The sequence below is a fragment of the Aphelocoma coerulescens genome, chromosome 4A, assembly GCF_041296385.1.
Source record: "Aphelocoma coerulescens isolate FSJ_1873_10779 chromosome 4A, UR_Acoe_1.0, whole genome shotgun sequence".
Lineage (NCBI taxonomy): Eukaryota > Metazoa > Chordata > Aves > Passeriformes > Corvidae > Aphelocoma > Aphelocoma coerulescens.
The window spans coordinates 4,605,537-4,623,254 of record NC_091018.1 but is presented as its reverse complement, the minus strand read 5'-3'; the positions used below and the strand labels follow the sequence as shown (position 1 = coordinate 4,623,254).

At 38.7% G+C, this 17,718-nt stretch overlaps 1 protein-coding gene across 1 annotated transcript in view; it reads left to right on the top strand.

The window, feature by feature from the left end:
* Positions 1-17,718, top strand: part of LOC138110320 (connector enhancer of kinase suppressor of ras 2-like) — a 135,632-nt gene that overhangs the window by 90,036 nt on the left and 27,878 nt on the right. Inside the window, exons 12-14 of the mRNA XM_069015062.1 lie at positions 2,498-2,583; positions 3,777-4,031; positions 13,179-13,213. Coding sequence (XP_068871163.1) covers positions 2,498-2,583; positions 3,777-4,031; positions 13,179-13,213 — 376 coding nt within the window. The remainder of the gene's footprint in view (positions 1-2,497; positions 2,584-3,776; positions 4,032-13,178; positions 13,214-17,718) is intronic.

Below are 17,718 nucleotides of genomic sequence, written 5' to 3'. Positions count from 1 at the left end.
CTGCCACTCAGTCTGGTGTGGGGTTTGCTACCAGGAATGTTCTTAAATGCAGTTTCTCTGCTTCCCGTTCTTAGTGATTTATCTTGTGTTTATCAGTTACACAGAACTTCCCTCCTGCTGTTGTAATTTGCTGACTGCAGCTGGATTTCTGGTAAAAATGGCAAGTAAGATGGACTTGATGGTGTGTGTGTGCACACAGAACCTTTTCAGAGTAGGAAATCTTAATAAATCTTTGTTTTAGGCAGGATATTTTTAGGAGCTGCCTCTGTCATATGCCTGTTGCTTGAAAGAGCTGTGACGCTAAAGAATAGGATCCCATCTTAAGACCAGTGATGTTCACTCTTTATCTCCTTGTGAGCTGACATCATTTTAAAACAAAATTAGAATGAAAGATAAAGAGAAATCTCAACTGTGATTAAAATTGGAGCCAGATGGGTGCCTTTGGCTTGCTTTCATAAATTCTTGCTTCACAGTGACTTAAAATATTGGGCTCTCTGCCTAATTCCAGGAGTACACAAGATTTTTTTTTTATCTATGATGGACAATTCTGATTGAAATCCAGAAGGAATTTGATTTTGAAATCTTTGAAATATACCTTTCTCTCAAAATGACTGCTAAACCAGAATTTTTGAAACTACAGATTTAATTAATCTGTTGATTAACAGACATGAAAATTACGTTCTACTGTAGTGGAATGTTTTGTACTTTCTGATGGAGAGGTGACAAAAATCACCAAAGTGACAACGTGTCATTCAGTAAAAAGACAGGATTTATGCCAGCTCAAATAAACTGATGCTGGAACCACAGAGCCATGGGCAAAGAAAGGAAAATAAAATTTCTGAAGCCTTTCATGGCTGAGAAGCCACTTTCATTATTGCTTGGGCTGACACAAATCTCTGCTCCAAAATTCTAGGCTTGGACTTACAAGAATTCCAGGCATTATTAGAAATAAGTCTCCTGTGCAGCTGGTAAGTGGATGGATACTCAGGCAGGTGATGGGTATTGACAGTACATGCAAAATCTAAGAAGGTAATTAAAACACCCATTTTTTCAAACTATTTGTGAAAAATTAATCTTGCATTTAACAACACTGCAGTGCATTTTTTGTTTTACTTAACATTATACTCTATTATTTGTCTGACTCTAAAATGCTCTGGTCTAAAGAGCCCTTGTGGCAATGAATATCAAACCTCCTCTGTTTATGTGTTAGAGGCAAAAACATCATAAATAAGTATTTTTTTTTCTTTCACTTTATTCTGATTTCCTTGTACACAACAATTTTTTGCTCCTCAGAAAAATATCCAAGCTGCAATGTCAAAACAATTTATAGGTTACTTTTCATTGGGAAAGGACTTGGAAGTGAAATAAGGAGTTTACAAAATCACTTGTTCATTTGCCTTGTGTGATTCCTGTCCTAAATTTCTATTTTTGATGTCTGTTGTGCTGTGGTATCTGTACTTGTGTATAAATCATTTCAGAGCTTCAGACCTTGCTTTTCTTTACAGAAAAACTGCTAAGTCTGGATATGTTGATCTTTACTTTTTATATGCTTTCCTATTTTCCTTTTTTTAAATTTAAAATCTTGTTTCTCAGCCTTTTTTGTATTACTGATTATGCTTTTTTAAATTTATTGAAGGTTTTTTCTTAATTGATATTGTTCATCTAAGGATTAGGAGTTGAAGCATACATTTGTGGTTAAAGGTAGTTTCAGCTGTGAGGCAGACAATGAAAGTACATATTTTTCCATAGGATTATTTATACTAAATTTCATGGCACACACAAAAGTGCAATATGGGAAAATCTCAGCACTCCAAATATTACCCCTCCACTTTTCAGAAGATCTGGGGGTGTTCCTGGTTTGGTGCTCTGCAATCCCTGCTCTCCTGATGCTCGAGTCGGGAATGACTTGGGCACATCAGGATTTCCCAGCCACAGTGCCATGAAATCCCATTGATTAAAACCCTAATGGCTCAATCTTCTTTGCCATGTTTGTTGTCACCAAACTGTGCTCCAGGTTTTCTTTCTGAGCCAGTGGAAATTAATGTTCCTTGAAATGAGATCCCCTCCTTATTCACCGTGGGGTTTCCCAGGTCAGAGGGGTTTTACGTTTCCCTCACAGATCTCTGTTGTTGTATCTGTATTAATGTTCTCTCTACTTTTCCTACAGAATTTTCATCCACTTAAAAACTGCTTCTCACTTTATTCCCAACATGAGTTTAATGAGTGAGCAAATTTTTACAGAGCAGAGTTTAAAAATAAATTTGTAATCTGCTTTACATTTACAAGGAATTTCACCAAAGTTGGTGGTGCTTCCCTCGAGGTCGGGGTGATGAAGAGGAGGCTCTGGGATGTTTCACTGATCCTGAATGCCACAGCCCTAATAATGGCCTGCTCTGAGGGGTCATGTCACACCTGGAATTTACAGACGTTTCTGACTCTACAGACTTCCATTCCTAGTCTTCAAAAATTATATTGGTTTTCCTTGCCTTGTTTCCAGGAGATTTGAGGCCAGTTTCGATGCCTACTGAGTACAGCTGGATAGGGGAGTCCAAAGAACAGAACATGTACAAGAGGGGAAGCAGAGGTGAGTATTTTTTTTTCTCTGCTGTTCTCCAAGATGTTTTTGCTTTGTTGCTTAAGGAGCATCACAGGAAAAAAATCTCTCTTTTTTTTTGAGTGTCACAGAGGATATAAAAGAGCCTGTTGTGTGTCTGTGCTTTTGTGTTTCTATTTCTGGAAATTAAAAAGTTTGTATTAGTAGGACGAATTTAATTCTAGTACAATGAAAGATAAACATCAAGGGGAAAATACTTAGAAGACTCAGACATGTTAAAAGCAACCAGTTCTAAATCTTCACAGCTCTACAAAACAATAAGTGATGTTACAGATGTAAGGTAACATCCTTTGAGAACATTTTGATCAGTATGAATTAAAATTTGGAACAGGAATCAGCAATTGTGCTGTCGGTGTTCAGACCAGCAGTTCTAAACTTCCATTGATCCCAGTGGGAATTATGAACTTTGCAAGAAAAAGGAGTGATTACACAGTTCCTTTTTTCCTTTATTTCCTCTGGTGAAAAGAAATCATAAAATTCAAAAGAATATTCTTCAAATATACAACTGTATTTATTGTGACACCAATTGTTAAAGATTCTTGAATACTATTTTTTTAGAATCTTTTAAGCATGGTCTGGAAGCTGAGAGGAGTTCAACTTGACTCCTAAAAATGTGACAAAAAAATGAATTATATTCTTGAAAATCAATACAGGATTTTAAACTACCTTTTTCAGTAAAATTCCATTCCAAGAGAAAATAAATTTCATTTAAGGCACAAGCCTTTTCTGATTTATCCCAAATCTGTTGATGTATGTTTAGCTCATATTTCACTGTTACAGACAGTAACAGACTTGTTGCCTGGCCAGCTCCCATTTTGAAACTGTGCCCAAATACACTTCACATCTCCTTAAAACCATTATTCCAGCTTGTCAAGTTCCTTGAAATTACAATCCTGGCCTCTGGAATGGTCCCAGAGATGCTCCCTGCATGATACAATCCAGTCATTTTTTCTGTGTCCGCTCCCTTTCACCTCCCATGGCAGGGGGTGGTGTCAGTAAATGTGGGACGGAGCCCAGGGAGGGCCCTCACAATTCCCTGGATATTCACATGACTCTTTCCAGTGTAACAGGGCCAAGTGATGGTCTCTGGCCAGCCAAAATGGTTCTCTGCTTGTTTCCTCTTCCTAATGTTTCTTTTTGCCTCTTTTCCCCTCCAACCACTGACTCTGAGAATTCACTCCTGCGGTACCTGAGCGACGACAAGATCCTGGTGATCCAGGAGGAGCCTCTGACCCAGAAGGACAACAAACGGGACACGGGCCGGAGGTCCAGGAAAAAGGGCAAACCCCCAGGGAACCCCAGCTACCCCATCAGCCCCTCTGTGCTGGCCTCCACCATGAACGTCAGGCTGGAGCCCGGGCAGCAGGACGTGCTCAACTTCTCCCTGGCAGAGAACAACACAGTTCCACTTTATCATGTGAGTGCCTCACAAACACCTCCCTGCATGAGCCACGTGGAAAACACTCAAATGTTCTCCTCTTTGCATTGATCCAGGCATAAAGGCACAGTTTTCTGCTCCATGTTTTAATGCTGTGTGTTTTAGCCCAAGAAAGGTCGCTCAGTGGTGGTGTTGTGACAACTTTGTCCTAAGAGTCCGTTTCTCAGTGTCAGTATCACGACAACTTTCTCATAAAGTCAGGACAGAACAGGAAGAGACAGGCAAGAATCATTTGCTGTCAGATGCTTTAATAAAATAGTGCTCTTAATTACTCAGTCTCACTGAGTTTAGTTTAATTTGACTGAATTATCTTTGAAGGTTCATAAGGATCCTGCACTCAGCCTCCGGTAATGGTTTATTAAACATTAATTTATAAGCTTTTGTATTTCCACTTTGATTACTGTGTCTTGTAAAAACAGATGGGTTTAATGGAGTTACTGTTTATTTAAATTTATTTATTTTAATTGTGGATTTAAATCTCTCTGACAGAGATTTTTCAGTATCACGAAGTCAAAGCAAAGGATTTCAAACCCAGAGAGAAAAGCAGCAGGCAATTTATTGGGATGAATGAGAAAATTATTATACAACTCTGCAACAACCTCAACAATATTTCATAACTTGGCAGATGAATCAGCTGCTTTCAGACAGTTTTTGGAAGTCTGTTGATGATCTGTTGGCTCACCTGAGTTCTGAAGGGAGGGAAATAGGTCATTTAGGGTAAGATGCAAATTCCACCCTTGATTTCAGGACTGAAGTTATATTTCCTTGCATGATTTCCATACCATCATGCAATTAATTGGTGTGATAAATTAGCAGTATGATATTGTATGATAATAAATATTTTTAAATACCCGAATGACACAATATGTCAGCTCTAAAGGGTCTGAAGGAAAAGCAGGAAACTGGAAAAGAGGAGTTATCCTGGGAAGAGACAACTGTACCTGGAGTTGTTGATCTACCCTAAAAGTCAGCGCAGTCCCTGTTCACAAACTGTTTAATGTGCAGTGATTACAGAGGAGGGCACAGGTAAAATGATTATTCATGGACTGACAGAGTGGTATTAATTCTTTTATCACCATAAATTTTTTGAGCAGCATTAAAAGAGACCTTTGCAGTCCTTCAGGAGATAATCACAGGAATCCAAATATCTGAGGCACTTTGTCAACTGCCTTATAAATATACAAGAGGAACTGAGTCGACAAATACACAGAGTTGCTGACACAGATTTTGTGGGTTCTTGCCAGCACAGAATCATTCACATTAACGTCTTTCCACTTGGAATACTGAAAGAATTCTGAAAAGCCAAGCAAAAAAATGGGCATATTTATCTTGAAAGAGAGCTACCCAGAACAAAAATGTTAAATATCAAAGAACATTTCATGCAGCTTGATAGCAAAAATGAAGAGAAAAGTAACAGAGTTCTTAGATATAAATTTAAGTTTTAAGTAGGTTAGCTCATTTCCTTAATATCTAAAGGTGTTACCAGGATTTTCATAAGCATTTTGATATATAAACTTCTTTTGGGTAATGAGATTTTATCCTCTCAAGAATCCATTCTCCAAGGCTAAGGTTAATCAAAACAAGATGCCTCTAAACCTTACCTAATTAAAACACCTTAAAACAGCTTTTGCTACATTTGTATTAGAAAATTTGACAAAACTGGTTTAGCTTCTCTTCTTACTTTTGCTCTGTGTTTTTCAATGGAAGGCAAAAGTGCAGAACTGTTGGAATCACATTTCCATGAAATCCTCTCCTCTTAACACACGCCCAGTGCAACTTCTGGATATAGATCAAAATTTCAGCCCAGAGAAATGCTTTGGGAAATGGAGATGACAAATAGGATTTTCATCATCTTTAGTGAAGGGAAGGTGATAATGCTTTGTAATCAAACAAGTATGGCTTGATGGAAGGAGGAATCGAGCATCATTTAGCCATTGCTTAATTTTCTAAGCACTTATATAAATATGTGGCAGAAAAATACAAAAAGGCACTTACTTAACAGGAGTTTAAATTACCAGACGTAAGAAGTTTTGCAAAATTGGTAATTGCAGAGATTCACCACTAGATTAATGCTTTGGAAGGAATGTTGATTTGGAACCTAAAATTAAACAATTAGCCTGATTTCATAAGTTGCTGGGAGGATGCAGAGTTCCTATATAAAATGGATATTTAGGTAATGCAATATTGGCAGCATGCCCGGGATATAAAATGATGCATGAAGCCATGTTGCAGTAAAATATTCCTGTCAAGAAACACTGCCCCCTTCCAGGATATATTTATAACTCTAATTTAATTGATATGCAATATCACAGAACATAAGCAAGAGTCAATTACAATTAGCAAGGCTGTTATAAATAATTATTAATTAATAGAGTATCTCTTGGAACATGGCTTTCTATGTTTACTAATACTTCACTTCTGAAGTGACATCATTTGCCAGGTTGAGCCCAAATATGGGCTTACAAGGATAGAGTTAAAACCTGAATATGTTTTTCTTTTGTATTACCAGAACTCATTCTGAAGAAAATTAACTTATCCCACAGGACTCCAGCTCAGTAGACCAGATGTACCCAGGAAAGTTTTCATTTTGCATTTCTGACCATAAAACAAAACACAAAGAGTCTTGAAAAATCTTCAGGATTTTACAAGAAGTTATAGCAAACTGTGCATTTCCTGCTGCTCAGATCCATTTTGCACTGTGGCAACCTGCTTCCATTTAAAAAGAGAATATTGAAGTTCTCATTCCAGATCCAGTCTGGAAATCCACACGGCGTTCAACTCTCTGGTTTTATTGCCTCAGACTTGCATGACTTTCTGAAGCTCTGAAACTCAATTTGCTGGTTACTACATTAAACTCTCCAACTGGATAATGATCTCTCATCTCGTTTTACTTGGTGATAAATGTTCTGGGCCTATTATCTACAGAGTAATTGGATATTTTGCTTTGGAGTATCATATATTAAGAAACTGGAGAATAGATTTGAATTTATAATTTTTTTTTTTTTTTAGTGAATTAGAATTCATTGTGTAGAAAAGACTTAATTTGAATGAGTTTTAAGATCAATTCTTTCATTTCAATGTTCCCTTCACAGTAAAACAGGAATAATGGCTGCTTTAGGGTATTCGTTGAGAGTGCCAAGAGTCACTTTTTCTTTTAAGGAGAATTTGGAGCATGATGGTATTTTAGGGTTAGCCATTGTTACTCAGCACTTGCTTAACTTGCTTTTTATTCCCTTCTTGCTGATCCCAGGAAGTTGGTAACTCATCCCTTTGGTGCAGGGTGATGGAAATGCTCTTTAACTGTTCCTGGAGCTGCAGAGGCAGCTTGACAAACGATATAAAGTTTAACAGCACATGCTGAGAATTAAAACCTGTGCAAAACCAATGTAACTCTGGGTGTTGTGTAATGGGTGCATGCTGGGATGTGCCAGATGTTCCAGATGCTTTTTTGGGGTGATCGGCAGTCTGAGTGCTGCTGTGATAAGGATAATAATTAAGGCAGTCTGGGAGAATCACACATATTCAGCTCCACTGACTGAAGGAGGAGCTTTTATTGCCAATTTTGCAGGAAAAGTGCTCATGTTTTATTTATTCCTTCCTGCTCTTGCAGAAAGAAACAAAACTGTGCTGTCAGGGATGAGCATTACTTTCTTCAGAGTTTTATTTCCTTTCTGAATTGCTGAATAAATTCCACCTTTGCTTTTTATTTAAGTATCTGTAATATGGAAAAACCTTCTTCCCCTACCTCGCAGTTATGCTGAGAAATCACTCTGAGGATGATTGTGTGGATTCTGCCTGCTCAGAGAAGCCAGCAGAAGTATTTCTGGCTTCTGTAGCTTCAAAATGAGCCTGCCCAGTTGTACTGATTGTAAAATAATACTATTTTTCATTGTGACTGTGAACACGAAGGCTTGAGCTGACAAGTATCTAGCCCATACTTGAAGATGGATCCTTGAGTAGCAATGTCCAATAATGTATTTCTTTCGAGTTCTGTTCAGACCTGATTCTCTAAACTACACTCTTCGTTAATCTATAAACAGCTCAAAGGGGAAAAAAGGTATTTTTAAGAGGTATTTTACAGCATAAGGGAAATGAAATATTAAGGAAAGTTCTTTTAAACAATAATGTCATCAGTCTTTAGGTCTCCACATTCATTCAGTAATCAAGAACTTCACAACTGACTTGGATTCACAAAAAAAAAAAAAAAAGACTAAGTCAGTGTTAACCCAGAACTCTGGTTGTCCCTGATTTCTGTAAGAACCAGCCCTTTGCAGAACCTCAGGAGAGGGGCTGGGATTTTGCTTGGAGCAGCCTGGTTAGGATGGATGTATTTGCACTGGCCTGTGGTAACTCCTTCAGCAATTCAGCCCTGAGACAGGCTGCTCATTCTTGCAGCTTCCAAAAGTTTAGGCTGCCTGCTTGGCCTAGAATTCCTTGTGTTTGTAGTTATATCAGGACACTTTGCACAAAGCAAATATGAGGCTGTCTTTATACAAACATATGCAGTGTTTTCATAAGTAATTTTGCTCTATTAGAGCATATTTAAATGCTGATATTCTGCAGTCTTCAAACAAACCACTACAAACTACCAATGCAAGTCAGCAAACGAAGCATTCATTAACCTGCTGTGACTTCATGGGTAAATTGCCATTTGTAAAACATTCTGGTGTCCTCTGACTCCAGAGAACCACAACACAACTAAGTTGTACTGTATTGTGTTATTTTACCAAATGAATTTATGCCTTGTTTTTTTTTTTTTTTTGCTGGGCTACCAAAAAAATGGTTTATATCTATATATAGCCTAAAGCCAAATTTAACAGCCATTTTTTAATAAATATTAGCTGCAACTGATATTATTGCTATGATAATTGCAATATTTATCCTCCAGAAGATGCACCAAATAGAAATCTCTCCCTTACCACACAAATATCATGTCCTGCTGCTGAAAGGATCAGTGTGTAAGGAATCCAGTCGAAACACTTTGGAGACACCTCTGATTTCTTCTCTCCACTCATGGCTCAGCCTTGCTCCCTGTCCTTTCCCCTTCCCCAGCAGGAGAACACAGATGGGGTTTTGGAGGAGAGAAGCATTTCATGGCAGAAAGGTCAGCCCTGGACTGGGCAGGGCCACAGGTAACCTGTTCCCATGGGAATGGGGAAAGTGAGGAAAAGGTAGGGCAAGGAGTTGGGTGTTTTTCCTGGCCTCACCCTTTGCTGCCTCCCCTGTTCCCCACCCTGTGCTGACAATGCTCATCATCACCCCATAATTACAAATTCCAAGTGGATCCCTTCCCTCTGCCTTCAGTGAATTTTCTCACCTGCCCTCTTGTTTTCTTCAGCACAAATTTGAGTACCTCAAACCGTAGACAAATGTAGACTACATTAGGTGACTTCCTGTCTCTGTTATCTCTCCCCTCAACAAGGGTGAGTGGAATGAAAACCTCAAGGGCCGCTTTTATTTTTGGCTCAGCATGATAATTGTGAAAGTAGATTCAGTGGGTGAAGCATCAGCTGTCTGAGGCAGAGAGATGAGTAAAGCCCCTCGTAACAAGGCCACTGTTTGACTGATTTTGAATAGACCTGATATAAAGGAATCTTCAGGGTAATGGATGTGTGAGTTAAGGAAGCAGAAGAAGAAATAATTTTTTTTTTTACTTTTATTAATGATAATTCAGTATCTGAGTATAGAAGAATGGAAGAGCAGTACAACAAAGAATCTTTTGAATCTTTGCTTCTGAATAAATGATATATGTAGATGGAATGAATCTTTTGAATCTGCATCTGAATAAATGATATATCTAGCTGGAATGATTATATTGAATTTGCCCTTTGAGATTGGTAACACACAATATGAAACTATTCTAATCTCATTACTGACTATTCCTGTCTCTTGCTTTAGGAAACAACAAGTAAATAATGAGTGTTGAATATTTTCACATGATCTGTGCAGCTCAGGGTTCTTCTGGTCTCAGTGGTTCATGTGATTTCTTTACTTAGGAGAAGAAATTCTGATTCAAAGGAACAAATTTTTTTGTTATAAGTTATTTATAGACGTTTCAGGTAAATGGGACTTGCTACAGGATTTCCTTTGGGAGAGGAACCTCAGATCTGCTTGTGGGACTACAGAGGCCTTTTTGTCCTTTCATCTCCACTCGTGAAAGGCAGAAGCAGATCCATGGGAATCCCTGGAGCTGACTAAAGAAGGCAGATAGGTGCCAGTGACCTGAATTTCACAGAATTTGTGCTTTATAGTCTCTGACAGCATGACAAGACTTGTGCCTCCTGAGCCTCCCACATGTCTGCTACTCATGAAAGTGGCCTTGTAGTAAGATGAAGTAAAGTTTTAGTTTGGGAACTAGGAAAAGGCAATTTCTTTCTTTTTTTTTTTTTTTTTCAAATGTCACAAACTGGTAAGAAGCAACTACTCAAAAAAAAAATTATACAAAAGGTTGCTGAAAATGCAGACAGGAGCCTTCCACATGTAAGTCATTGTCAGCATTGTATGGGCATGTAATTACAATGACACAAGGAAATTAATTTTAGCTATAGGGAGACATTTACAGAAATGCCAGAGTGTGGGTTTTTCTATGTATAGTATCAGAAATCCTTTATAAAGGTTGACATTTCAAGCTGGCAACAAGATTGTACTCCCAAGAGGGCTTCTTTGGGGAGAAAATCAGTCAAATAAAAGGTGATAAATACGTGACAAAGGTTTGTAGTAATCCTGAATGTTCACACTTAAATACTGGTAATAATCTCTGTGTTAGTGATGAGCTGGTCAGGAGCTGAGATTTTTCTTTTAATAAATTAATTATTGATAAAAACTTAAAAAGTAGTAATTATGGTTTTTATGTTTCAAGGACTAATATCAACAATTTTCTCTCCCTCTCTGTATTTATATAGATATTCTTCTTTGCTCTTTTCTAAATTGCAGTGAGTGAACTAATAATCAGTTACAATAATCTAAGAGCTGCTCAATGGTTAAATCATATTTTTCTTTTTCACACTGTTGCAGAGCTTTTTTAAATTTCCCTGCTACAGACTATGCTTCAATTAATTAGATTACATTATTCAATATCTTTGGAAATTAGTGCTTGGTAATGCAGAAAAATTCGTGGTGTTGAAAGACTGACGTCTAGAAAAATGTGGTTTATTATCAGAAGCAAATTTCTCTCTAGTAAGACTTTTTTCAGCCTAATATATGCAAGTTCACATCACACTTATAATTGCTTATGAAATATATATCTGATCAAAAGAAATCTGGAAACCACAATCCAGCGTGTGATAGAGGTGGGGTTTGGGCATTTTCTTGGGAGGAAATAAATAACTGAGTTCTTACAGCAGTGAAAATTTGTAATCCAGGTGCTGCACAGAGCAGCCAGAGCAGGGTGAGGGAGGTTTATTTCAGCTTTGTCAGGGAAGGGAGCGTGGGATGGGTCCCCTTTGGGAGAGAGTGATAAACCCTGACTTGGAAACACTTTGCTTTTACTTTGGGAGCATTTTCAGAGAAGAAAATTAAGAAATAGAATGGGAAACACTGACTGAATTAGTAGTCCCCCTTTTAGTTGCTAAAATTAGAAACCTTAGAAGTCAGAGGGATAAGAGAAGGAAAGCTTTGAGCCTTCTGGTAGGAATAGACACTATTTTTATAACAGGAGCACTGGTAGTGCTGCTGTCAAAGTTCTTTTGCTCACTTGGCCACACAATATTTTCCTGGGCTGTCCCCAGTATTTTCCAGGGATGCTCAGACTGGTTCATTTGTATTTAGCAGTGCATTTTTAGCACCAAAACAACATCTCTCAAGCAGATATTTTGCTTTAGCTGTGTGCTGTTAACGCTTCCAGTCTGCTTCGAGAAAATGTATTTCTACAGGGTATTTTCAGTTCTCTAGGCTACATTTCAGCATACTCTGAGGAGAATTGAGGCATTTATGGCTCTCAGGAAAGCCTGTTACGGTTTTGTGTACTCAATCACTCAGTGGGGAGCTCCTGCCTTTGCCTGGTTTCAACAAGGAATGTCAGAGAACTCCCTGCTTTTAGTATAAGGGCACCGTTTCATTACTTTTCATCAGATAAGGTCTTTTACTTGAGTGGGACCATCTTTGCTGCTCACATTTGCTGGAATAGTTTAGCTGAAGCACACTAAAAGCAGATAACTGGTTCTGCACTGGGTCCCCCAGTGGCAAGGGAGACTTCTTGAAGAAGGAGGTGGCAAAATGTGTTTGTCCCCTGCACATTTTAGAAGTGCCTTAGAAACCCTGCTGCAGAGCTACAGTACCTGTGCAGAGCCCTGGGCTGCAGCAGCCCCAGCAAATTTCCTGTCTCTCCCATTTCAGGTTTGTAGCTGTGCTCTGAACTCATCTCTGATTAAATATTATCTGTGATTAAACATCTGCTGCAAGCCTCAAGTAGTGGCATTGAAACACAAACATTGCACTTACTAAAATTATCAGTTTCCTATTTGGTTATCCAGAAAGTCGTAGTCAAAGATTTTGCAAGTGCAGATTTCTGCATTTATAAACAAATATACATTAATTTTACAACCTATTTGGGTTTTTTTTTTTTGTAATTTCAGTTTTTGTAAATTTCAATTTCTAGCTGTGGGAAAAATTCCCCATTATAAAACTTGTTTTAAAGTAACTTAAACTGTCAGAAGATTTTATTTTTAACCCTGAATCAGCTGCTACTTACTCCAAGAAGACAGGTTCATTTCCAAACCTCCGAGGAATAACCAGTGTGGTTATTCAGGTCATTGAAAACTGTAAGAATGACATCAAAGAAAGCTTTGATGACAGTTTGTCCTTCTGAAGTTCTGCATTCTGTGTTGCAATAATTGTGTTTAAACTCCCTGTCAAATATGAACACTTTTGCAAACATTCTAACAAATTTTAGCTCCCTTCTTTTAAAGAGCTTCGATCACAATTACACAGCATCTGAAATGAGTTGCTAAGTGCAGATGGAAGTTGTTTTAAGCATTTTAAAATAACTTAGCTAGAAATTGAAATAAGTGATCCATTTCCTTTGCTTTGAGTTGCAGAATGACTGTGGTTTACCTCTGTTGCTTGCTGAGAGCACCAAGGAAGTCTGGTCTTTAGTTGTGCTTAATGCTCTTTATTTTTCTTCTGCAGAGAGCAGGGGATACAGTCAGTGGAGATACTGAAAGGTAATTACTTCTGTTATTCTATATTTAAATGTATACACAGTATATCTGTGAATTAAATTTATTTCTTTGCTTTTAGAAACTTTGCTGCAGTTTTTGAAGAATAAATTTTTAGGTTTAGAGATGTCAGCATCAATGTCATTTAGTAAATGTTCATTTGCTAACATCAAACATAAATAGAGATTACAAAGGTTTAAAAAACTCTTCAGATAAAAGTTTATAAAATATTAGCTGTGGGGAAAAATCATATTCTTACATCATCCAACCCATTTTTTTACTTTTGAAATTCCATATTTCATACTCACTCTGAAGATGAAAAACCTGATGTGTGTCTAAAACGATTTTTGTGACCAAAAAGCAGAATGTTTCAATGAACATCTACACCCAATTCACTGTGTACAAAATTACTGCTTATATTTGTGGTTTGTATTGGAGAAATACTAAGAATGGGGTCTTCAGTTTGGCCTTTAGGTCTGAATTAAATCAATTTTTTCTAATGAAGAGAACAGCATTTTTTGTCTTTCATTTCTTTGCTATTTATCTGATTAAGTATCTTCATATTCATGTTGCATTCAAAAGTCACAGTAAAAGAATGTTTGAAGTAACAGCTACTTTGTATCATCATATATTCTGATTAAGTTTAATTGTAATCCATGATAATTATTCTTCTTTACATTTTTTCATCCTGTATATGGCCTAAACCTATTTAAGAAGCTGAATAATTAATTAGATTTAGAGTACTTTGACCAATCTAAAGGACTTACAGCTGCTGATGATTTCCTTCAGTGCTATAAACACCACTGAGTTATAGCTAAAATCTGAGGTATAACACTATCAGCTGTTGACCACCAAATAAAAGCCACCTCATGCTTGATTTTTCAGGGCTGTCACCATTTTTACCTCTTTGTGTTTTAAACATCTCAATGCAGTTGAAAGGCATTGTAGTGGTGACAATTTGCTGGTGTTTCCCTGGGCGTGCTGTGCGTGGTTAAAATGGCATTTAACCAAATGCAGCAGAACTGTTTTCAGAGTTTAAGGTGAGCTACAGGTGAAATTCCACCTCATCTGACATCAGACAGTCCTGTGTCTCCAGTGCCACCATGGCAGTAGTTCATCACCTCAGCTAAGTGTTGGGGTTTGCTTTTACAGGAGGTTAAACATATTAATATTTTAATCTCAATATTTGGTTCCACTTCACAGCATCCATTCTTTCCAGGGTTACCTGTGGGAAAAGCAGGTTTTTCTTGCTCTCTTTGAAGTAACAACTGCATTTCACCTTTTGCCTTTACCTCTTACACCTGAGTTTTGAAAACCTCCTGTTTTCTGTAAATCTGACTGTTTTCATTTAGTCTTTCAACTCTTTCACAGGTTCTCTTGTTCTCTTCTTCTCTCATGCTTGTTTCTCCTTATTTTTAGTCTGGCTGTGCCTTCCCTCAGGTCCTTCCTGCATGACTTGCTGCGTCAGAAAAAAACCCCACATCCTTCCCAGAAACAGTCACGTCTCACCCCTTTTCATTTCCTTCTCCACACCCACATTTTCGTGCAGCCACAAGGAAGAGCTGCAGAATTTTGTTCTTCCGAGCAATTTTGTTCTCCCCAGAGCGAAGGGTGCCTGATCCTTCCGAGTGGGTTGCACATGCTCCGTTTGGCAGGGACATTGCAATCCAGATGGAACATCCCTGGTGGACAGGACAGGGCATTTGCCAAGAGATACTTTCCAGGGACATATGACTTGATGAAATTTTGGCAAACTTTCATAGCAAAAGGCTATGCTTTTATATTCTTTTGTAGAAGAATCCTTCTCCCACACATTTTAGATTTCAGGCCCAAAACATGACCATATTATATCTTTTCAATGTGTTGAAAAATATTTCAAGAGGCACAATTATATCACCTTCCTAATAACCTTTTTTAAAGTGATTTAAACAGCTTAAACCAAAATAAAAATAATTTTTTCAGATATTTACCCCCTAGAGTTAGGCTTTGTGGACCACGAGACAAACTGTGTGGATAGACTTATTTGTGTGAAACACCATTATCTTCAAGAACTGAAAGAGGGGAAATCTAGATCCAACATATGAAAGAAATTCTTCCCTGTGAGGGTGGTGAAGTCCTGGCACAGGGTGCCCAGAGAAGCTGTGGCTGCCCCATCCCTGGAAGTGTCCAAGGCCAGGTTGGATGGAGCTTGGAGCAACCTGGGATGGTGGAAGGTGTCCCTGCCTATGGCAGGGGGTGGCACTGGATGATGTTTAATGTCCCTTCCAACCCAAACTGTCCTGGGATTCTGTAATTTTAACTGTACAGGGACCCATAGAGTTTCTGGGATATTATTGCATCCTTTGTTCTTGAAAAGCCAAAGAGTAGGAAGTTGTTTCTTGCATGTAGTGGAATGCCCCACAAGCTGCAGGGAAGATGTGCTGGAAGCTCCAGCAGCTTTGTGAGAGCTATGAGCCTGCAGGATGTCACTGGGAACACGGAGCTTTTTTAACTCATTTGATGAGTGCAATATAGAGCAAGCCTGGCAGCTCTGTTACAGCCTGGAGCAGAGCAGAGGTCAGGGATCTCTGCCTTACAGCTCTGGGTTCTTCCAAACTCTTGGCACCTGAACACCTCATACCCAGCCCAGCTCTGTGCACAGGGCAGGACTTTCCCAGCACCCTCGGTGTAGGGCACTGCCCAGTCACACACAAACCTGCCCTGGCTGGCAGACAAATCTGAGCTTTCTGCACGGTTCCTGGGGCTGCAAGCTGGGACCTCACTCCTGAGCAGGAGTCGTGCTTTAGGAAGGTGCAGCCTGCAGCTGGAGGTGGAATCCCTGGATGTGTGGGTGCACTGAGGTTTTAGGAAGGCAAGCTGAGCTGCCTGTTCCTGCAGCAGCAGCTGATTTGTTCCCCTGTTTGCCAGGAGCCTTTGCCCTGTTGGGGGTTGTTTCATGGATGAGGAGGAGGTAACAGGCGCCCAGTGTGGAATCACTGCTGTAGCTTTCCTGCAGACAAACGCCTGACTCTGTGCTTAGCAGGGCTCTCTGTGGTCTTTGATCTTCATTTCACTTTAGGAGAAGTTTTTTCCAGTAAGAGGAACCTTGACACCTGTGGATTCTGGCCGTGGGTGTGTCATGTAACCGTGACATCCCGGTGGAGACCTGGGTGCAGACCTCTGCTTCACTCAGCAGCCAGGTCTGCAAGGGGGGAGAGGCAGAAAAATGGCATCATTCACACGTGGCACAGCTGCTACTTGAATAAACACTTTTTCTGAATATTTGCTTAGTTTTTGTGTGAAAACGCTGCTCAGGGTCTTTCTCATAACGCATTTTGTCTTTGTAAATTATGCTTAAATATTATTTTAATCACAGTCACGGCGGTGTGCTTTGGGAATTACTTTTTTTTTAGTTGTGGTTAATTCTGGAGAGACAAGAAGAGATGAAAATTTTAAAAATAACTTTCAGCCTTGACATTTTGCTGTCAACATTGCATGTTCAGATGCACCCGTACTGCAGAGGCTGTAGAGCTTTACAGGTGCACCTGAGTTGCTCAAAGCATCAGTAGCCCAGGGCAGAGACTGGAGCCATCCCTGAGCCAGCGTGGAGATGAGGAGGGATTTCAAACCTCACTACAAAATACTCAATAATTAATCTGCAGTGAGAATTTACTTGTTGTGACAGGAATATGTTACATAAGAGATGAAAGTTCTACTAATCTAAATGTAAATCATAGACCAGGTAAGGTGATTAAAAATGGGTTCCTGTGACCAGGTAGAGAAATCCAAAATGCTACATGTGTGTATTAGTCCAAGTTCTGAAAAAATGGGTAAAAGGGAGACCTTTTTATCCATAGAAATTCAATATATGCCCCACGAGTAGGCAGAGCATGTCCAAAGTCACAATAGACATTGCTAAAGTCCTTCAGGTTTCTGCCAAACAGGACAAGCTCAGAAATCCATTCGAGGAAATTGTAGGGTAGAATAAGTATTTTAGAAAGAGCCTGTAAATGTAATTTAAATTTCTGCAGTTATTTTGTTAATGTTTTGCCTTTTCTATGTGATATTATTTATGCAAGGAAGGTTTCTGCAAACATACTGAAATAATTGTTTGATTTGATTTTTGTTTTCTGTTTGTTTTAATTGGTATAATCTTTTTAGATCCTGCAGTTTGTTTCAAAAGCACAATTGTACATGAACAAGTATTTAGTAGATCAACTGTTTTAATTGATTTGAGAAATATTAGTCCAGGTGTCTTTAACCTGCATTACTGCACATCTTCCCTCTTCTTTTCCCTTCTGCTTCTGTAACAACAGCTTTCCTAAAAACAAAGCTGAGGAATAACTCAACCAAATATGATACAGAGTATTTCAACCAGAACATGCAACATACTGGGGTTCCTCTGTGTCTAAATTAATTAATTCTGCTGCTTCCATACAGAAAATTTACTGGTCTAGAGAGAAGAAAATATCAGTATTTCCTTCTTCTGTGGTCTGCACATCTGAATACTTCCAGATTAATTAGATTTGGGG